The 18,626-nt window shown below is 41.2% G+C and overlaps 1 protein-coding gene across 1 annotated transcript in view; it reads left to right on the top strand.

The window, feature by feature from the left end:
* ASXL2 (additional sex combs like 2 (Drosophila)) overlaps window positions 1-18,405 on the top strand; it is a 170,456-nt gene extending 152,051 nt beyond the window's left edge. Inside the window, exons 8-13 of the mRNA XM_006880618.1 lie at window positions 571-714; window positions 5,735-5,898; window positions 8,336-8,432; window positions 9,845-9,950; window positions 11,870-12,593; window positions 15,952-18,405. Coding sequence (XP_006880680.1) covers window positions 571-714; window positions 5,735-5,898; window positions 8,336-8,432; window positions 9,845-9,950; window positions 11,870-12,593; window positions 15,952-18,405 — 3,689 coding nt within the window. The remainder of the gene's footprint in view (window positions 1-570; window positions 715-5,734; window positions 5,899-8,335; window positions 8,433-9,844; window positions 9,951-11,869; window positions 12,594-15,951) is intronic.
* The last annotated feature ends 221 nt before the right edge of the window (window positions 18,406-18,626 follow it).

Raw genomic sequence — 18,626 nt, forward strand, 5'->3', positions numbered from 1 at the left:
TAAATAATCATGCAGTTATTAATAAAGCATCAATGGAATTTGCACATAGAGGTGAGCACAGTTGCTTACTTTCAAGTTGTCTGATGTTGGATCCCTCTGTTAAGTAACTTCATAAAGAATCACTCATGGTTCTTGAAGGCATCCTAGATGGAACCCTTAGCAGTTTTCCCTCCTTAAAAATTAAGTTTTCTTAATTAATACATGCTATCTTTGAGTTTCCATTGGACATGCCCATAAGGCCTTTGGGTTTATGTTGTTGTTGCTGCTTGTTTTGTTTGTACTATAAGCTATTCTGCAGAGTTTTTCATTTATTACATAATTTGTTTTGATGCCATAGACTAATTATATCGGTCTGTCAGACTTAATCTATGTCTTGTAGACTTTGCCCCTTTTTTTGCAGAGGAAAATCATGCCCCAACACTAATAGGAAAAGGGACTTACTTTAATTGTTGGTTTCATTATTCTCAACCTCAGGATTACTTTATCTTATATATAGTTCCATTTAGTTAGCGCTAAATGATTGATTGATTTCCAGCTATAAATAATGATCTTTACATGTGTTTCACTTAGGAGTATGGGAAGGAAAGCAAACTGATGGACAGTCAACAAGCCCCCAAAACTCAAACTCCAGTTTTTGTTCTTCAGTTAAAGTAGAAAATCCTTTGCTCGGCTTGGGAAAGAAGTCATTCCAAAGGTCTGACAGGCTGCACACAAGTGAGTGAGTTTACAGAGACATCAGTTTCCTTGTTTTTTTTTGTCAATTGTGTGTGTGTATTCATTAACTTTTGTTTCTCTTTAGGGCATGATTTGAATTAGGTGCCAGTGATGATATATTATTTCTATCTTTTTAACACTGTTGCTCTTAAGGACCAAACCCGCAGCATGGAAGGATTTGCACTAGCATGTCCTTCTATCATTTTTTCTTGCTCACCTATTGACATGTGACTGTCTTCATGTTCACCTCCTCTTAACCATATCAGATTTTATTTCAGAGAAAGACCTATTTTGAGCTATATTGTGCTTGCTTTTTCTGCCAGTATTTTGGTCCCCTATGTCTGTGTATAGAAAGGTGTTTGTTGTTGTTAGGTGCTATTGAGTCATGTATGACCCTATGAACAATAGATTTGCACCCTGTCCTATCCTGTGCCATTCTCACACTTCCTGACACATTAGAGCCCATTGCATTAGTCACTGTGTCAGTCCACCTGGTTGAGAGTCTTCATCTCCATCTCTGTCCCTCTGCCTTTCCAAGCATCAAGGAATAGCCCCTCCTAGCAACATGTCCAGACTATGCAAGGAAAAGCTTCATCTTTGCCTCCAAAAAGCACTCTGGCTGCACCCTCTCCAAGACTTATTTGTTCTTTTGGCCATTGATGGGATGTTCAGTGCTCTTCTGCAACACATTTGTTCTTCTGTCATCCTTATTCATTGTCACAACAACTAATTATAACTAACATTCTGAAAGCAGGAAGACCATTAGTATATCCAGTTTCACTCATTTAGACTGTTGTTAATATAGTGTTTCATACTTTGCTCCACATGTTGTTGTTGTTGTTATTGCCGTCAAGTCGCCTGCGACTCATAGCGACCCTATGTACAACAGCCCTAAACTCCGCTCTGTCCTGTGCCAATTGCACCGTCTCTGACACTCCCATCCCAATTATCCCAGTCACTGAATCAATCCACCTCATAGAGGGCCTTCCTCTCCTGCGCTGTCCCTCCACCCTCCCAGGCATGATGGCCCTCTCCAAGGACTGGTCTCTCCTCACAACATGTCCAAAGTATGTTAGACGGAGCCTCAGAATCCTTGCCTCCAAGGAGCCACCCGGTTTAACCCTTTCCAGGACAAATCTGTTTGTTTTCCTAGCAGTCCATGGTATTCTCAATACTCTTCCCCAGCACCACAGCTCAAAGGCATCAATTCTCCTTCTATCCTCCTTGGTCATTGTCCAACTCTCTGATGCATAACAAGTGATTGGGAAGACCAAAGCCTGTATCAGATGCACCTTAGTCTCCAGAGAGACACCATTGCTCTTCAGTACTTTGGAGAGGTCCCTAACAGCAGACTTTCCCATGGCAATGCGCCTTTTCATTTCCTGGCTTTGCTTCACATAGTGACCTTGAATTTGAAATAGCTAGAAATTTAAGATACAAGTTACAAAACCTATGGGCAGTATAGTGAATGAATCTGGACACATCAAAATAGGATGGAAGGAATAAACAGTGTCACTATGCCAAATAGGAAGAAATAAACAGTGTCACCATGCCAAATAGAATTGGCTGGCACAGTACCTTTTCTGGAAGTAGCATATGATCAAGAACCAATAATAATAAAGGAGGAAGTTCAAGCTGCTCTGAAGGAATTGACAAAAATTAAAGCCCTAGGAATTGATGGAATACCAATTGAGATTTTTCAACAAACACATTCTGCTAGGTTGTGTACTGTCTCCAGAATGCTAGTTGTATTTAGCTGTTGAGAAGTTAACTCATAATGGCTCTCTGCCCAACCCAGCAGAGCACTGTCTTGTTCTTTGCCTTCCCCAGGATAGGTTGTGGATCAGAGTGTTGCCATCCAAAGATTTTCTTTCATTGGTTGATTTTGGAAGTTGACCACTTCCAAAAGTAGTCTGTCTTAGGCTGTGAGCCCCACTGACCTGTTAGCGCATAGTAATCTGCCATGGCAGCCTCCACTGACTGATGATGGCTGAACTTGAGATCCATTGGCCAGGAATCTGGCCTGAGTCATGCTTAAGCCTTTGGTGGGTTAGTTTCTGTAAAAATATAGTAACCTTAAAAATACAAGATAGGCACGTGTGTAGATTTTCAGCTACACAGAGGTTATCTTGATCTCATATCTGTAAAGCTCTCCAGTCTGCAAGATACAATTCATTCAGCCAAATACAGGAACTCAAAGGAAAGTGAGACTATCCAAGAATGGAGAAAATTTAGAAAACTGAAAGAAGAAATGAGATGCTATTGCATTGATTTAAGAACAGAATATTGTTTTTAAAATGACAAGATAATGGATTCTAGACTAGTTAATAACGAAACTGAAATTAAAATAACGACAACAGAAATACCTTAAAATATTAAAGAAATTTCCCAGAAGATAATTTTGAGGGATAAACAGATGTTAGAAACTATGTAAGAAAAGTGGAGCATCATTGCAGGAGGACCTTGAAATTAGGACTATAAAAGACCTCCAAAAATTGCAAGAGAAGCAATTCTTAGAAGAAAAATTTAAGAACATTTTTTAGAACTAAAAGCCATATAGATGTCAAGAAGCGTGAATAAACCTACACCACAATATAATTCTTTTGAAATGTCAAAACATGTAAAATAATAAGAAGATTCCACAAAGCCTCCAGACAACAAGACAGACTTCCAGGGTAACCATTAGGTGATGCTACTTAGTTCTCAGAAAAAGTTCTTTTATACTTTGTCTATATTTGTATTCCAGATCCATCTTAAAATGAAACCAGTCATCATGAGAATTAGAATGACCATATTTTCAGACACATATCCTTTTTTATTTTATTCTATATGGTTTTTTAAAATGTGTATGTTTTTCTAGGTGGCAGTCTGGTGAAATACCTTCAATATTTAACCTTACTGCCTTTTGCAGAGTGATTCTACCACAGTTGTTGTTGTTGGGTGCTGTTGAGTCCACTACGACTCCTAGCAACCTGATGAAGAGCAGATCAGAACCTTGCCCTGTCCTGCAACATCCTCATGCTCTCTGTCACACTCAAGCCCATTGTTAGTTGTCTTGTTAAGGATCTCCCTCTTTTTCTGTAACCCTCCACCTTTCCCAGCACGATGCCTTTTTCTACATCTTGAGAATATGCCTAAGTAAGTGAGACTAAGTTTCACCATCCTTACCACTAAGGACCACTCTATTGCACATCCTTTGATATAGATTTCTTTATTTTAACAGTCCATGGTGCATTAAAATACTCTTTGCCAAATTCACAATTCAAAATTGATTGTTCTTCAGTTGTCTTTATTCACTGTCCAACTTTTATATGCAATTGAAAAGACTATGGCTTGGATCAGGTGTACTTTAGCCTTTACACTGACATCTTTGAACTTTGGAAAAGTTATTGGCAGCAGAATTGTGTCTTAAAATAATACCATTTTCTTTTGTTAAAGTCAATTAATAAAATTTTTTATTCTTTTTAAGTCTTTTGGCCTTTTTATATAGATCCTCTATGAAACATAATTCCTTTTCTAGGCTGCCTTGGATTGATAGACTCAAATACGTTAATTATTTTAATTATCCTTTCGTTGTTGTTGTTACGTGCCGTGCCGTCGAGTCACCTGAGACACAGCAGCTCTGAACCCTGCTCTGAGTCAATCTTACTGTCTCTGACACACCTAGCACTGTTATGCCAGTCACTGAGTCAATCTATCTTATCTAGGGTCTTCCTCTCCTGAGCCATCTCCTCTCTTCACCCTTCTGAGCATGATGTCCTTTTCCAAGGACCAGTCTCCCTGGCCACGTGCCCAATATATGTGAGGTGGAGCTTCAAAATCCTAACCCCCAAGGAGAAAGTTGGTTTCACCCTCTTCAAGACAGACCTGTTTGTTTTCTTGGCAGTCCATGCTATGTTCAAAACTCTTCTCCAGCACCACAACTTGAATGCATCAATTCTTCTGTGCTCCTTAGTCATTGTCCAGCTCTCTGAAGCATATTACATACACTCTAACCATCTCCATTATGTTTTCTTAGGATTTGTTCTTTTTTGTTGATTTGTTTCAAATTTGAGTTGTCCCGTTGGTTCAGTAATTTTCTAATACAAATGTTTATGGCTATGCTTTTTCCTTGGAGTTCCACCATTACTGCCTCCCACAAGTTTTTGAGCAATTACCCAAATAATGGCAAAGGATTCAATAGTATAGGAACCAAGCAGTGTATGTACTACTGGATGGATTAGGAGGAAAAGCTCACAGAGCCATGAAAGGCTTTTCCACTAATCATCACATACAGCATTCTGCAAAGGAGGGATGTGAGAACCCACGAGAGGTCCCGTTATACTTGGATTGTCAGGCGTTTTACCTGCATGAGTTGAGAAAGCACCAACTCCTCATTTCATCAAGAACTGCGTAAAATCGCAATTTAACCTTGGTTCCAAGTTTGCATGGTAAGGGTTTGTTATTAAAGCCTGTGGTTGACCAGTAGTGATTAACTTGAAGTAAGTGCTAAGCTAATTTCCGTTAAGCCTCCTAGGAAACCAAGCCCTTTCCCCCGACCCCCCTCTTTCTTTATTTACCCCCACCACCACCTTTTTAAAATCCTCTTTGGATTTCTTTCAGTTAGAGAAAACAGGTACTAAAAGTGAACTTTCAAAAAACAGAGAACACCCTACTACCTAGAACTCAAGAAATGTTTGCTGCTGGTGTCACTGCTTTGTTATTGTTAGTATTAATGCTGCTTATTGAACCCTCCTTTTGCTGCCTAAATAGCTAAGGTATTTTGTGATTGCTCTGTAAACACACTAAACTTAAAACTAATTTTTTTAAGCTGCTGCTTTTTTGTTTTCATTAAAACTTTTTAATTGTAATTATTTTTAAATTAAGAGATAATCAACAGTCATAGCAGAGTTGTCCAGTCTCACTGTCATTCTGTCCATTTTTATTTCACATACTTTGATACCATTTTATTAGATATTCTCATGCCTACTGCTTACCAAAACCAAACGTAAGAGTTGAATCTAACTTCTGTTTTCTGTAGGACAAATGAAAAGGACTAAATGTGCGGATATTGATGTTGAGACACCGGACTCTATTCTGGTTAATACTAATCTGAGAGCATTGATCAACAAACACACCTTTTCCGTTCTGCCTGGAGATTGTCAGCAGAGACTGCTTCTGTTGCTTCCAGAAGTAGATCGGCAGGTATGTCCATTCAAGGCCAAGCCATTTTGTAACCTCTCCAGGTTTCTCTTACTCGTTCTCTTTAAAATTCCTTAAGAATTTTAAAGGTGGTTATTGTTTTTAACTTTCTGTACCTGTTTAAAAGTGGGTTTAATGGTACTAAAGAAATGAGGGAGCTGTGGTTGCATAGTCCATAGGGAGCCGGACCACTCTCTCAAAGGTAGCCCCCAGCTCGCTGTTTGAATCCAGCTGTGGCTTCAAGTGAGGAAGATAGGCAGTCTCCTCCCTGTCATTTACAGCCTCTGAAAAACCAATTCTGGTCGGCTATGAGTCTATTCTGATTTGACAGTAATGAGAGTGAGTGAAAGAAGCCTCTTTTAAAAGAAACATTCTTAATAAATAGGCCCTATAATGCACATAAAATATAACAATACTGGAATATCAGGATTATTGGTGCGTGCTGTTAAATAGAAGGTAACTCAGAGCTGACCCACCATCGATTTTACAGAGGCTGTAAGTCAGTCAGAAGGAGATTGTCCATCTTTCTCCTGCAGAGAAGCTGATGGATTCAAATTACCTGCCTTTGTCTTGACAGCTCTTTACTCACTGGGTCACCAGAGTTCCCTAGAATGTCATGCTCAATTTATCATCTATAATGGTTACCGTGGTGTTTAATGGGTATAATGGACAGTGTTTGGTGGAGCTCCCCAATTAAAACAAGCTTGGAAGCAGGAGTGGTATCCACTTCTGAAATAGCTTGTCTCCAGAAAGCCTAAGAACTTGAAGAAATGATGGAAGTTATACAGTTGTTCAGGTCTTTCGTTCATAGGGTCGCTGTGAGTCATCTACAACTCGATGGCACTTAACTGCAACTGGTGTGTCTAAGTAGGCGTCAGTAGAAAACTGCTTAGGAAGGGATGAATAATTGTTCATCATCCTCAAGGTGTGGGCAAATGCTTCAGTAGAATGGGAAATGTTGAGAACAAGTCTAAGGTCTGGATTCAGATCATTAGAATTTAAAAGTTTTAAGTCATTTTGCTTTCATAGTGTAGAACTTAAGACAATATATACTATATTTTTAAAACCAAAGTAATAAGGAAAAAATAGTAAAAGTACTAAAAAATAAAAAGTAAAGTTCCTTGATCAGGAATACGGTTTAAGACTTAAGCTTTCACCAAGGGAAGAGCAAATAGCAAGTCCCTCCCCATTCTGATCCACTGGTTCCTCCTCCACAAAAGATAAGATGGTTCTGATTGTCAATTACCTTACTCTTTGTTATAATGTAATATGGTAGAGGCTTCTAATCTATGAAATGGAAGTACTTTTCCTGAATTACAGTAACATAATTACGATTGATGGAGCATAAGTTAGCCACTCTATATAGTTAGTTAATTGGTTTGAATTAAAAATTAAATCGAATTCTGAAAATTATCTTTTTACTTAACTATGTTGATCTCAGTAATATAGAGCTAGTTATGCATAACACATGTCAAAGACCGTCCAGTTCCCTTGTTTTAGAGTCCAGATTATCTGATATTCCAGGAAACACACACATTCTTTGATCAGTCAATTTATTCTACAGAATTTAAAGCATAAAGTTATTACCTAATACCAGAATGCGTATTTCTGTTCTGCTGACTGTGAGAAAACACAGGAAACTAAGTTTATATCTCTTTTGTTATTGAGTCAGAACCAACTTATAGCTGACCCTCCAACGGGTTTACAGAGGCAGTTAATCGCACAGGAGGAGATTGTCCATCCTTCTCCCACAGAGCAGCTGGTGGCCTCGAACCACATGCCTTTGAGATTGCAGTGCAGCTTCTTGCCAACAGAGCTCCCTATAAGTCTTTAGGGAATACATAAATGAATTGAGGTACATTCATATAATAAAACAGCATGCAGTAATCACAAAGAAGCAAAAACTGTGCCAGTTGACTTGGAGAGATTTCTACACTGTGGTGTTCCAATAGTTTGTATTAGGAACAAGAAATGAGTAAGAAGCAAAGTAGTGACTATATAACTTATTCTCACTTTCATAGAACAGATAATTTTCTTATCTGTTTACAAGTAGTTTTCAGATGCTGGAGAATGGAATTGATAGGCAGGATAAGTGAATAGAAAAATTTTTTAGGAAAAGGTAGTTAAAAATTAATATGTTCATAACCATGGTTATTGTTTGCTGTCAATTTGGAACTGAGTTAACAGCTGACTCTTCAGCGGAACTTCAGTGGCTGTTAATCGCAAGGGAGATGATTGCCCGTCCTTCTCTCACAGAGCAGCTGGTGGATTAGAACTATGTGCTTAGGAGATTGCAGTGCACTAGGCCAGAGTGTCATTGGTATAATGATGGGCTTCTTTCTTTACTTTAATTGCCCTTTCTCCCCCTAAAGAAAGTGAAGTACCACTTGACACCTAAAATTTCTTTGTAAGCTTTCCTTTATTTTTTTTTTTTACCCAGGTTGGTGTAGATGGTTTGATGAAATTAAACGGTTCAGCTCTTAACAATGAGTTCTTCACTTCAGCAGCCCAAGGCTGGAAGGAAAGACTCTCAGAAGGTAAGCGTTTTAACTCAAATATCTCTCAGGGTGGCCCATGGAACCGTATTTCTGTATCTGGAGTCACTGAAAGGACATACTGGATTTTCTGATCATCAGTAGGTAGTTAAGTAATTATTAAGGCAAGGGTCAGCATGTCTCCATCCTGTAGAACTCTAGTGATCCTGTAGGAAACATGACCAGATTCATGTGCAGTGAGTCTAAGTGAACAGTCCATAACGGTTTATTGAATGATTAGAGTCATTATGGAAGCTAAAATTAGAACAGACTTCTAGGCCCTATTCCTGATTTACTAAGTCTAGGATAGTTCTAGAAATTGAAATTTAAATAAGAAGAGTGTAGATGTAGAGTTGTTTTGTGCTGTTTGTCACTTTTTTGTAAGCAATGAGATAACAGTTTCCTGTATATCCTTATTAGTGCTCACTGCTTTTAGTTTTTCTGATGATAGGCCTCTGAGAGGAAATGAAGTGGCTTTCATTGTAATTTTGATTTGCATTTCTCTTACAACTTTGTGCACTTGTCTGTCATTCATATATCCTCTTTGTTGAAATATCTATTGAAGTTCTTTGCCTATTTTCTTTTGGATTATTTTTGTCTTTGTTGAGTTGTAGGAATTTTTTTATATATATTCTAGATATTTAACCTTCTGAACCGTGACTACCAAATAGTTCCTCTTACTCTGTTTTCCTCACTTTGTTGAAAACACAAAAGTTTTTCATTTTGGTGAAGCCTAACTGTTTTGTCTTTTGTTGACATACTTTTGGATCATATTTAAGAGTTTTCCAAAATGCTTTTGATCCCAAAGCTTTAGCCCTGTCTTTTATTCTAAAAGTTTTATGATTTTAGGTCTTATATTTGGTTGGTCATTCCATTTTCAGTCAAGTTGTTGTTGTTGTGTTGTGATGTGGTGTGGTTAATTCCCTACCTTTGGTCTGGAACTTTAAATGCCCTTGAATAGAGCATAACTTTCTCTTTTTCAATTATAGAGAAAAAAAGGATAGGAAATACGTTTCCTTTGAGAAACAGAACTTTTAAAACTCACCCACAGTGCCATTATTTACTGTAAGCATATCTCTCTTCTGCCATAGTGGAAAAGGAATACAAAATTAAAGGGTAGCGATAATATGTTTGGCGCTGGAGAGAAGCCCAGGGACCTGTGGATCTCAGCCAAGCACTAAAAATGTACTTTGAAAATGCACGGTGCACATGTGGTTTCATTCCTCCCCGTCAGAAACACTCTTATCTCTGCCCCACCCCCAGCCTTACGGTGAAGAGGTTAGAGCTTCTGTTTTGCTCACATGATAGCATTTTGATTTCTACATGAATCTTTCATGACTTACAAATAGTTAAAAGTTACAAAAAGTGGTTTTTTTACTGAATATTTGAGTATCATTTGTTTTTTAATATTATAGGTGAATTTACACCTGAAATGCAGGTGAGAATTCGGCAAGAAATTGAAAAGGAGAAAAAAGTGGAGCCTTGGAAAGAACAATTCTTTGAAAGCTACTATGGCCAGAGGTAATGTCAAAATAGATGGGTTTTGTAAATCAAATAGTTGTTTTACTCCCATTACTTTTCCAGAGAGCCAAGCCCTTAATGATCTTCTCGTTTTTATTTCATCCATTGTTTTTTACCTAGCGTTTGTTTTGTTTTCCCTTTTCCTTTGCACAGAATTCAATTCCTCATAACCGTTGACTTTTACCACACCATCATTGAAAGGTTTATTTGGGGGGGTGTCTGCCCTACCCCTAGTAACTTTATAAATACTTACACTTTTTTATAAATATAAATATGGTAATATTTTATAAATACACTTACTTTATAAGATTCCCCCCAAATAACTTTATAAGTATTTTCCCCAGTAACACTGAGGTTCTGTACATTTTTCATAATATTTCACTCACTCGTTTCCATTGAGTCAGAGCCCGTTCATAACCCACCCTCCATTTGGTTTCCAAGGCTGCAAATCATAGAGGGGGAGGTTGCTCTTTATCCCATCGAGCTGCTGCTAATAGATTCAAAGAGAAGTACGGGGTCTTTGGGCTAGGGGTGCAGCTCCTAAGAAGTGTGCCTCCAGAGTTCCCTGTGAAAATATTTCAACAATCCAAAATATGACCCAGAATTACTAAGGAATCCTCAGGGTCTCGTAATATGGACCTATTATACCCCAAATGTAATGAAACAGGCTCTTCTCTGCAGAATGCATTCTGAGAGATATACATAGCTGAATCATAATACAAACCCTGTCTTCAAGAAGCTATGTTGCTGTGGTGTACTGTCGAGTCGGCACCAACCCATAGCTGACCCTCCAGTGGGTTTTCAGAGGCAGTTCGTTGGAATCGAACGAACTTCTCCCGCGGGGCAGCTACTGGCCTCCAACTGCATGCCTTCAGGATTGCGGCACAGCTCCTTGCCACTAGGCCATCAGAACTCCCATAGTCTAATACTTTTTGCTAACAAAAAGTCTAAATAAAATCTTAATGGGAATCGTAAACAGGTGATGTTAGTGTTTTGTTTGAAATCCAATCAAATGCCCAAAGTCCTTTCTCTGAGTTTTTTTAGCTCCCTATCTTTTGTATAGGTGCTAGTTTTATCTTTAACCATTCCATCTTAGAGATGCAGTCCTGATTCTTTGAATTCACCTTCACAGACTGTACAGTTTCTTTGCCTGTTACATAGTACTTCAAACCATTAGGGACAATCTCTAATGACCTTTAGCAAGTAATCTAGCTCTTTGTCAAGACACAATATAGAAATTCAATTTGACCTCAAGATAGCTCAGGGCACTGACTCTTAATGTTAGCACTATGCCAAGTAGATTTTAGCAGACTTTCTGAAAACTTAATTCTTTTCAACCTTTGGAAGGCATTGACAGCCATTTTTCCTACCGTCTCTTTGTATTTTCTGGGCCAGCCTTCCCACAGGTGCTGCAGAGCATCATAGTGTCATAGTTCAAAACCTGCCACCCCACAGTGAATGATTCTTAGCCTTCTCCCTCACCCCCTAGTTCCCAAGTGGATAAACTACAGGGCACTCCTCTAGACCATGTGACCCTTTTATAAGCATAACTATTGACTATTACTGAGCTTGTGGTATAGTGGGTTAAGTCTTGATCTACTACCTGAATGGTCAGTGGTCTGAGAGAGCAAGGCGAGACTGCTTACATGGAGATTTACAGCCTTAGGAAACCCTGAGGCATTTCCACTCTGCCCTAGAAGGTTGCCGTAAGATGGAGCTGACTCAAGAGCAGTGAGATGAAGTACTATTCTAATAAGCTCTTTCATCAGAACTAAACTCTACAATAATTTATCAGTACCCAGTGTACTTGAGGAAAATCCCTACTTTGTTTCAGATGTTCTTACAGGAATATTTGATCCATTATCCTTCAGTAACATGACCCGTTTCTCAACTCAAATCCTCCTTTCTTCTACTTCTAGCTCTGGCCTGAGCCTCGAGGAGTCCAAGAAATTGTTAACTTCAACCAGTGATGCCAAAATAAAGAAAATTTCAGCTGAGCAGCCTAAATCCAGTCTTCCTTCAGAGGCCTCTCCCATCAGAATAGCCCCAGTAGGTGTCCAGGCAGAATCTAAAGAAGAAGTACAGGTGCCATCACCAGGGAAGAAGGAGGAGCCAGAGAGCCAGGATACGGTGCTCCCGACCATCTCCCCAGACACCACCCAATCTGCGGAGCCCCTTGTTTCTTCAGCCAGCAGCACGAACGAGCTTAGCAGCATTCTTCCTGTCAAATGTCCGCAATATGAAGATCTCTTGGAACAGAAGCCCATCACTGCTGAGGATTCTGAGAAAGAGAATCATCTCACAGCATCTTCTAATTGCAGCAGAAATGAGAGCCAGGATGCTTTAGTTAGATCTCCAAGCAAACCTACGAGCCCTGCAGTGGAACTACCAGTGATGAAGCCAGTAGTGGAAGCAAATCCACAGGAGACCACCATGAAGGAGCCCCTGTCAGCTCGAGTTGATCAAAGCCCTGAAGGCCTCAAGAGAAAGTCTCCTCTCACCCAAGAGGAGCCCCCGACAAGCTGGGAGAAGAGGCCGCGGGTCACTGAAAACTGCCCGCACCAGCAGCCATTTCTGGGCTCGCCACAGCCCTTTCTCAACAGAGCAGACAGGGGCCAGGTGCGAAGAGTACCGCCTCTCAAGGTAAGAATGCAGAGCGCTGAAAAGGAGAGGCGGTCAGAACTCTTTCCGTTCTGGTCATACTTACTAAATGTCAAGAAATGGGTATTTTTTACGTAATAAAACCGAAGTAGTTGTATATCTTTTATACGCATGTAATTCTGATAAGATGCTGCCTTAGGAGAAAAACAATGGAAACTGACCTTTTAGACTTTTCAGAACCACATTCCTACAGGTCATTATTGATAATTAAACAAGGAAGGAAACAGAATACAAAATGCCTCCCATAGGCCATCCTGTCTTAAGACAATTATGAAAACTATTCTCTTTTATATGATAAATATGCGATTAAGGAAAAGGAAGTCATGAACGCTTAAGAGATAATACATTTGTCCCTATAGGTATGATACTTGGCTAGATCTTAGCCCTTTACTTACTGCCATAACTGGGTTTTTTTACTATTAATAATAATTTAATTATTCATTAAATAACTGATTTTTTTATTGTGTCGTCTGTAATGACTTTAGCCTCCTTCATATTAAACTATGCTATGACTTGCCGCTTGAAAGATAGTAAAAAGCTTTGCCAAACTGTTTAACTTCTTTTTAGCCCTATATTATTAGAGCATATCAAATCATAATTCCTATAGGCCATGTCTCTGATGTCTTCAAGAACTGCATCTAACAGGGTTAGCTGTTTAAAACTTGAACATTTTTACCCCCTATCTTAAAGAGTTATTAATCATTACACTTTTGTTTAGTATTAGTTTGCAGTTCTCTTATTCACGTAATAAGCAGTATTACATATCTAGTAGTCACTCACATTAGAGTGAAGATAGAAAAAAGAAATGGAAGTAACTTTTTCCCCTTTTCATTTAACTTAGGTGAGTCAAAATGAGTTATATTAGGATATATTCCTTGGAAACATTGAATTCCTGTTATTTCATTCATTTTATATACTTTGTGACTCGCTTTCCCATCATGCTTCTTACCATCATGACTTGGTTTTAAAGTATGGTTTCAACATTTAGAAATCTGTCTTGTCTTTTCTGTCATCTCTGCCCTCCCCCATATTTTTTACTGTTAACTGTGTTAGTTTGCCAGAGATTTTGGAGTTTTTGTGACAATCTGGTATTCTAATCTTATAAAAAATATTAAAACCTTTTTTCATACTGTAAGGATTTATTTGCCTGTTCTATACTGTGAAGTTGGAACCCACCCATAGCTGACCCTCCAGTGAGTTTTCAGAGGCAGTTAATTGAACGAGAAGAGATTGCTCATCCTTTTCCCAAAGAGCAGCTGGTGGATGCCAACCTCATGTCTTCAGAATTGCAGCACAGTTTTTTTCCACCATCACACATTACAGTTTTCAAATTAGTGTACTGAAGTAATTGCAAATTATCAATTATTTTATTCCTTGTAATTTAAAGGTCTCCAGAAATATGGGAATTTCCAGAATACTTATTCTTCTTCAGTGTTCCAACACTTAAAATATTTTTAACTTCTAGTCTCTGATTTGTCATTGGGGATGATAAAGATGGCGCAGGATAGGACAGGGTCCATAGGGTCACTGTGAGTTGTACTCAAAGGCACGTAAAACTACAGCATATTCTGGAAGGTAGTACTGGTGTGTATTCTGTAGGGAGTTGTGCTACTAAATCAAAGGGGCAACCTTTATACCATTTCAAATCCACCAGTGTCTCCAAAAGAGAAAGATGGACCATTTCCGCCTGTGTAGTTTACAGCTTCTGAAAACCTGCTGGAAGGTCAGCTATGAGTCAGTTCTTACTCAAAGCCAGTGAGAGAGAGACTTCTGTAAGTTTAACCAACTACTTATAGTGTCCTGATTTTGATACTTCGTTATTAACTCTCAAAGTTTTCTTTAGTCAGAGTCCTTTTAGATATGATAGCATAATCAGCAGTTTTAAATCTAATGGTACTTCATGAATTTCTTGAGAAGTTTCTTCTCAGGGTTCCTATCTGTAAGTTTGGAAATAGGACTCAGGGCATCCGACAGCAGCTTTAAAAGCTCCACAAGTAGGTATACTTAGTCTTCACTTAACATGGTTAGGTTACAAAGGTCATTGTGTGAAATTAGCATCATGTAAGAGTCAGAAGCTGTCTTATCTTACCTTAAATACTGTTGTCCTGCCTCTAATTCACTGCACATTGGACACCATTCACACAGCCTGGACTGTTGATGGTACAGCAGGCTGTCCCTCATCACCACACCTTTCCCACCGCCTTGTAGTCCATGGAGACCTAGGGATGGTAGTGGTGGATATCAAGTGTCGCCTCCTGCCACCTACCATCCACTGTCTGCCCTGGCCTTGCAGCCCATCTCAGCCCTCTTTTATCCTTCCTCCAGCAACCTCTCCTGCATCTTCTGACCTGGCCTCTTCCTGTGTGTGTGCAATCTCACATGGCCCCACCCTTGTCCAGTGCCCTCTGTGGCTGGACCAAGATTAAGATGAACAGGAAAAGGCACCCTGCAGTCAGTCTCCCATACTGCCCACTCATTACGGGGGCCTCCAGTATATCATGATGGTGACCCATGGAGAGCACTCTGGCCTAGCCGAAACCTCACATGGGTCCCGGACATCAGAGATGCCACCCGAGAATTTTGCGGTTGTTGTACGTGCAAAGTACCAGGTAACATGATTGAAAGTGAAAAGTAGGTTTATATTGACAGCTAGAAATAAGAATCACCAAGTTAATTATGTACATACATATCTGCATATGCAGTCTTAAGTGTGCATAGTATGTGTACCTTTGGATTTATCTCCTAGTACTCTCTAATTATTTACTTCTAAGTCTATATGCACAGGATAGGACAGGGTTCGGATCTGTTGTTCATTGCGTCACTATGATTTATACTCGACTTTATAGCACCTAATAACAGCAGTCTCTATGCTTAATAACATATATAGAACAGAGCACAGCAAGTTTTCCCCTGCACTTTTGTATGAAAACAGTAATGATAGGATACTTTCCTCACTTCTGGTCCCCACTCACTTCACACCTACACATTTTTAAAATGTAATGCTATGGAAAGGTCTTTATCTAAATAATTATCATGTTAAGATCATATTGGCCTTAGGAGGAAGTTGTGTTTGGGAGAGGAATGGTAATATGTAGCAGGAATGGAGAAAAATGAAAGGGAATCAAGTGTTTGGCCCCCTATAGAAGCAATAGTGAATTTGAGGCAGATTTGTGTAGCTGTCTCCTTGGTTTAATCTCAAACCAGTCTAGACCTTCCTTCTTTGTCACAGATGCTGTAGTCTTCACTTCACTTTAGAAACTAAAATGTCAATGAAATGTTGTTATTCTTACAAATGCAAACTAACTCTGGTATCTCTTTTTTCCCCCCCTATTTCTTTCAGATCCCAGTCTCCAGAATCTCCCTCATGCCATTTCCTACATCGCAGGTCTCTCCCAGGGCTCGTTTTCCAATCTCCCTCACTAGTCCTAACAGAACAGGAGCCAGAACCCTTGCAGACATCAAAGCAAAAGCCCAGCTGGTCAAAGCACAAAGGGCAGCTGCCGCCGCCGCTGCCGCCGCCGCTGCAGCCGCCTCCGTTGGAGGGACCATTCCAGGACCTGGTCCAGGGGGTGGACAAGGTCCAGGAGAGACCAGTGACAGGAAAACTGCTAGAGGAGGGAGCCCGGGCTCAGACCAAGCCATTGAAACCAGAAGAGGCCCCACCCTGGAACTGGCAGGAACTGGAAGCAGGGGAGGTACGAGAGAGCTTTTACCCTGTGGTCCAGAGACTCAGCCCCAGTCTGAGACCCAGAGCCCAGGCCAGGCTCAGCCTCTTAGTGTCTCTGGAGCACAACTACAGCAAAGCCCCTCAGTGCCTCCCTCATCTGCCGTCAGCAGAGCATGCACAGGTGTCCCGTCACCACCCCACACTAACCCACCCCCACCAGCTTTAGAGAAACTGAACCCCAGCAGGACAACAGCCACTGTGGCCTCGCTCAGCCACGCACAGGGCTCCAGTCAATGCAGACAGGAAACAGCACCTTCTACTCTAGCAGGCCCTGCTCTAATCTCAGGTGCCTTACCTGTTCCTTTTACAGTTGATGGCACAGTTGACTCCAAAGCTGGTTCCACTAAGAATACACCAAACCCCTCGGCCTCAGCAGAGACAACTGCTAGAGCTCCAGTGGATATGGTCCCACCTTTGGCGTCATTATTGACAACAGCCACTTTAGAAAAATTTCCTCCAGCCCACGCCAGCGTAACCACAGCACCTGCTGGATCAGTTCCATCCTCAAGCACTTTGCCAACAATTTCTAGCCTTAAAGCCCCAGGAGCTTCTTCGAATATGAATGGACCCATTTCACGACCAAACTCTAGTATCCCAGCTAATAATCCTTTGGTCATTCAGCTGCTCCAGGGCAAAGATGTACCCATGGAGCAGATCCTCCCTAAACCTCTCACCAAAGTCGAAATGAAAACTGTTCTGCTGACTAAAGAGGAAAAGCGGATAGGAGCACCCACAGGTCCCAACATTATAGAAAGTAGCACAAGAGAGGAAATGAACGACAGGCAGTGCCACCCTGCTGCCCCGCTACTGGGGAAGGCATTACCGGGCAAGCAGCTCCCCCAGGTTCTGAGGACCCTGCAGTTCTTCTCCACGAAGGAGCTGAGGGACTCCAACACTGACACGCACACATACCAGGAAGGACTGAATAAAGCAACTCAAGAGCAGATCCTCCAGACACTCATTAAAAGGGTGCGAAGGCAGAACACCCTCCCTGTCCTGCAGCCCAGCCAGTTCAGCTTTGCCCAATCAGGTTTCCAGGCAGACAGCATCTCCACAAGCCAGAGGTTCATGCTAGGGTTTGCCGGCAGAAGGACATCCAAGCCTGCGATGTCAGGCCACTACTTGCTGAATATTTCCACCTACGGCAGGGTGTCAGAGAGCTTTAGAAGGACCCATTCTGTAAACCCGGAAGACCGCTTTTCTTTAAGTAGCCCCACGGAGGCCTTGAAGGTGAGCTCCACAGACTGTAAAAAGCCAGCTGGAGATAGCGGCAGCAGCAGAGACGAGGACAGCGAGGAGGAGAGTACTGGCGACGAACAGGAATCTCTACTGGTGAAGAAGGAGGCTCAGGCTCCCCAGAGTTCAGACAAGAGCGAAGCTAGTCCTGGGCTCCACAGTCGAGACGCCCTGTCCACCAGTGACTGCTTGACCATGAAGAACATGAAGGCAGAAACACCTGGAAATGAGCAGACCACTTTAAGCAAAGAGAACTACCTGTTCTCTAGAGGCCAAAGCTTCGATGAAAAGAGGCTAGCCAGAGATTTTATTCAGGCAGCACAGAAGCAAGTGGCTCACGCGGTGAAAGGAAAAATGATGTGCAGCAGCCCTGAGCTTTTCAATTCTGCTGTTCCTCTCCCTGCAGACAGCCCCACACATAAGCCTCTGCTCCTTCCACCATTGCAGACCCCTCAGCTGTACGGAAGCCCCACGCAGATAGGGCCAAGCTACAGAGGCCTGATCAACGTCTCCACCTCGTCCGACATGGACCGCAGCTCCTCCCTACCGGGCATGCCTGACGGTAGCCAGGTGTCTAGCAACATGAGTGATGTGATGTCCTTTTCAGTGACCGTCACAACCATCCCTGCTGGCCAAGCTAGGAATCCCAATAGCCACGGCCAGACCCTTCCTGTCCAGGCCTTTTCCGAAGAGAACAGCATAGAGGATACACCTTCGAAATGTTACTGCCGATTGAAAGCCATGATCATGTGCAAAGGGTGTGGTGCTTTCTGCCACGATGACTGCATTGGCCCCTCTAAACTGTGTGTCTCCTGCCTTGTCGTCCGGTAATGGAACCAGAAAGATCACACTGTAAGGGGAGGGGAAGGGAAGAGTGGACAAGCTGTGGGTTTTGGGGGTTTTTGGTGTCCTTTTGGAATCACAGAAATAAATGCATAGGTTTCAACTGTCTGAAAAGACAAATGTTACTTAATCAGGAACACAGAGTACAGGTCTTTTGCGTTTTAGAGGAAGAGCACCTTGTATAGTAAGTCTAAGTCAAGACAGACTTT

This window comes from Elephantulus edwardii, unplaced genomic scaffold (genome assembly GCF_000299155.1).
Source record: "Elephantulus edwardii isolate Elephantulus edwardi_28Jun2011 unplaced genomic scaffold, EleEdw1.0 scaffold00009, whole genome shotgun sequence".
Taxonomy (NCBI): domain Eukaryota; kingdom Metazoa; phylum Chordata; class Mammalia; order Macroscelidea; family Macroscelididae; genus Elephantulus; species Elephantulus edwardii.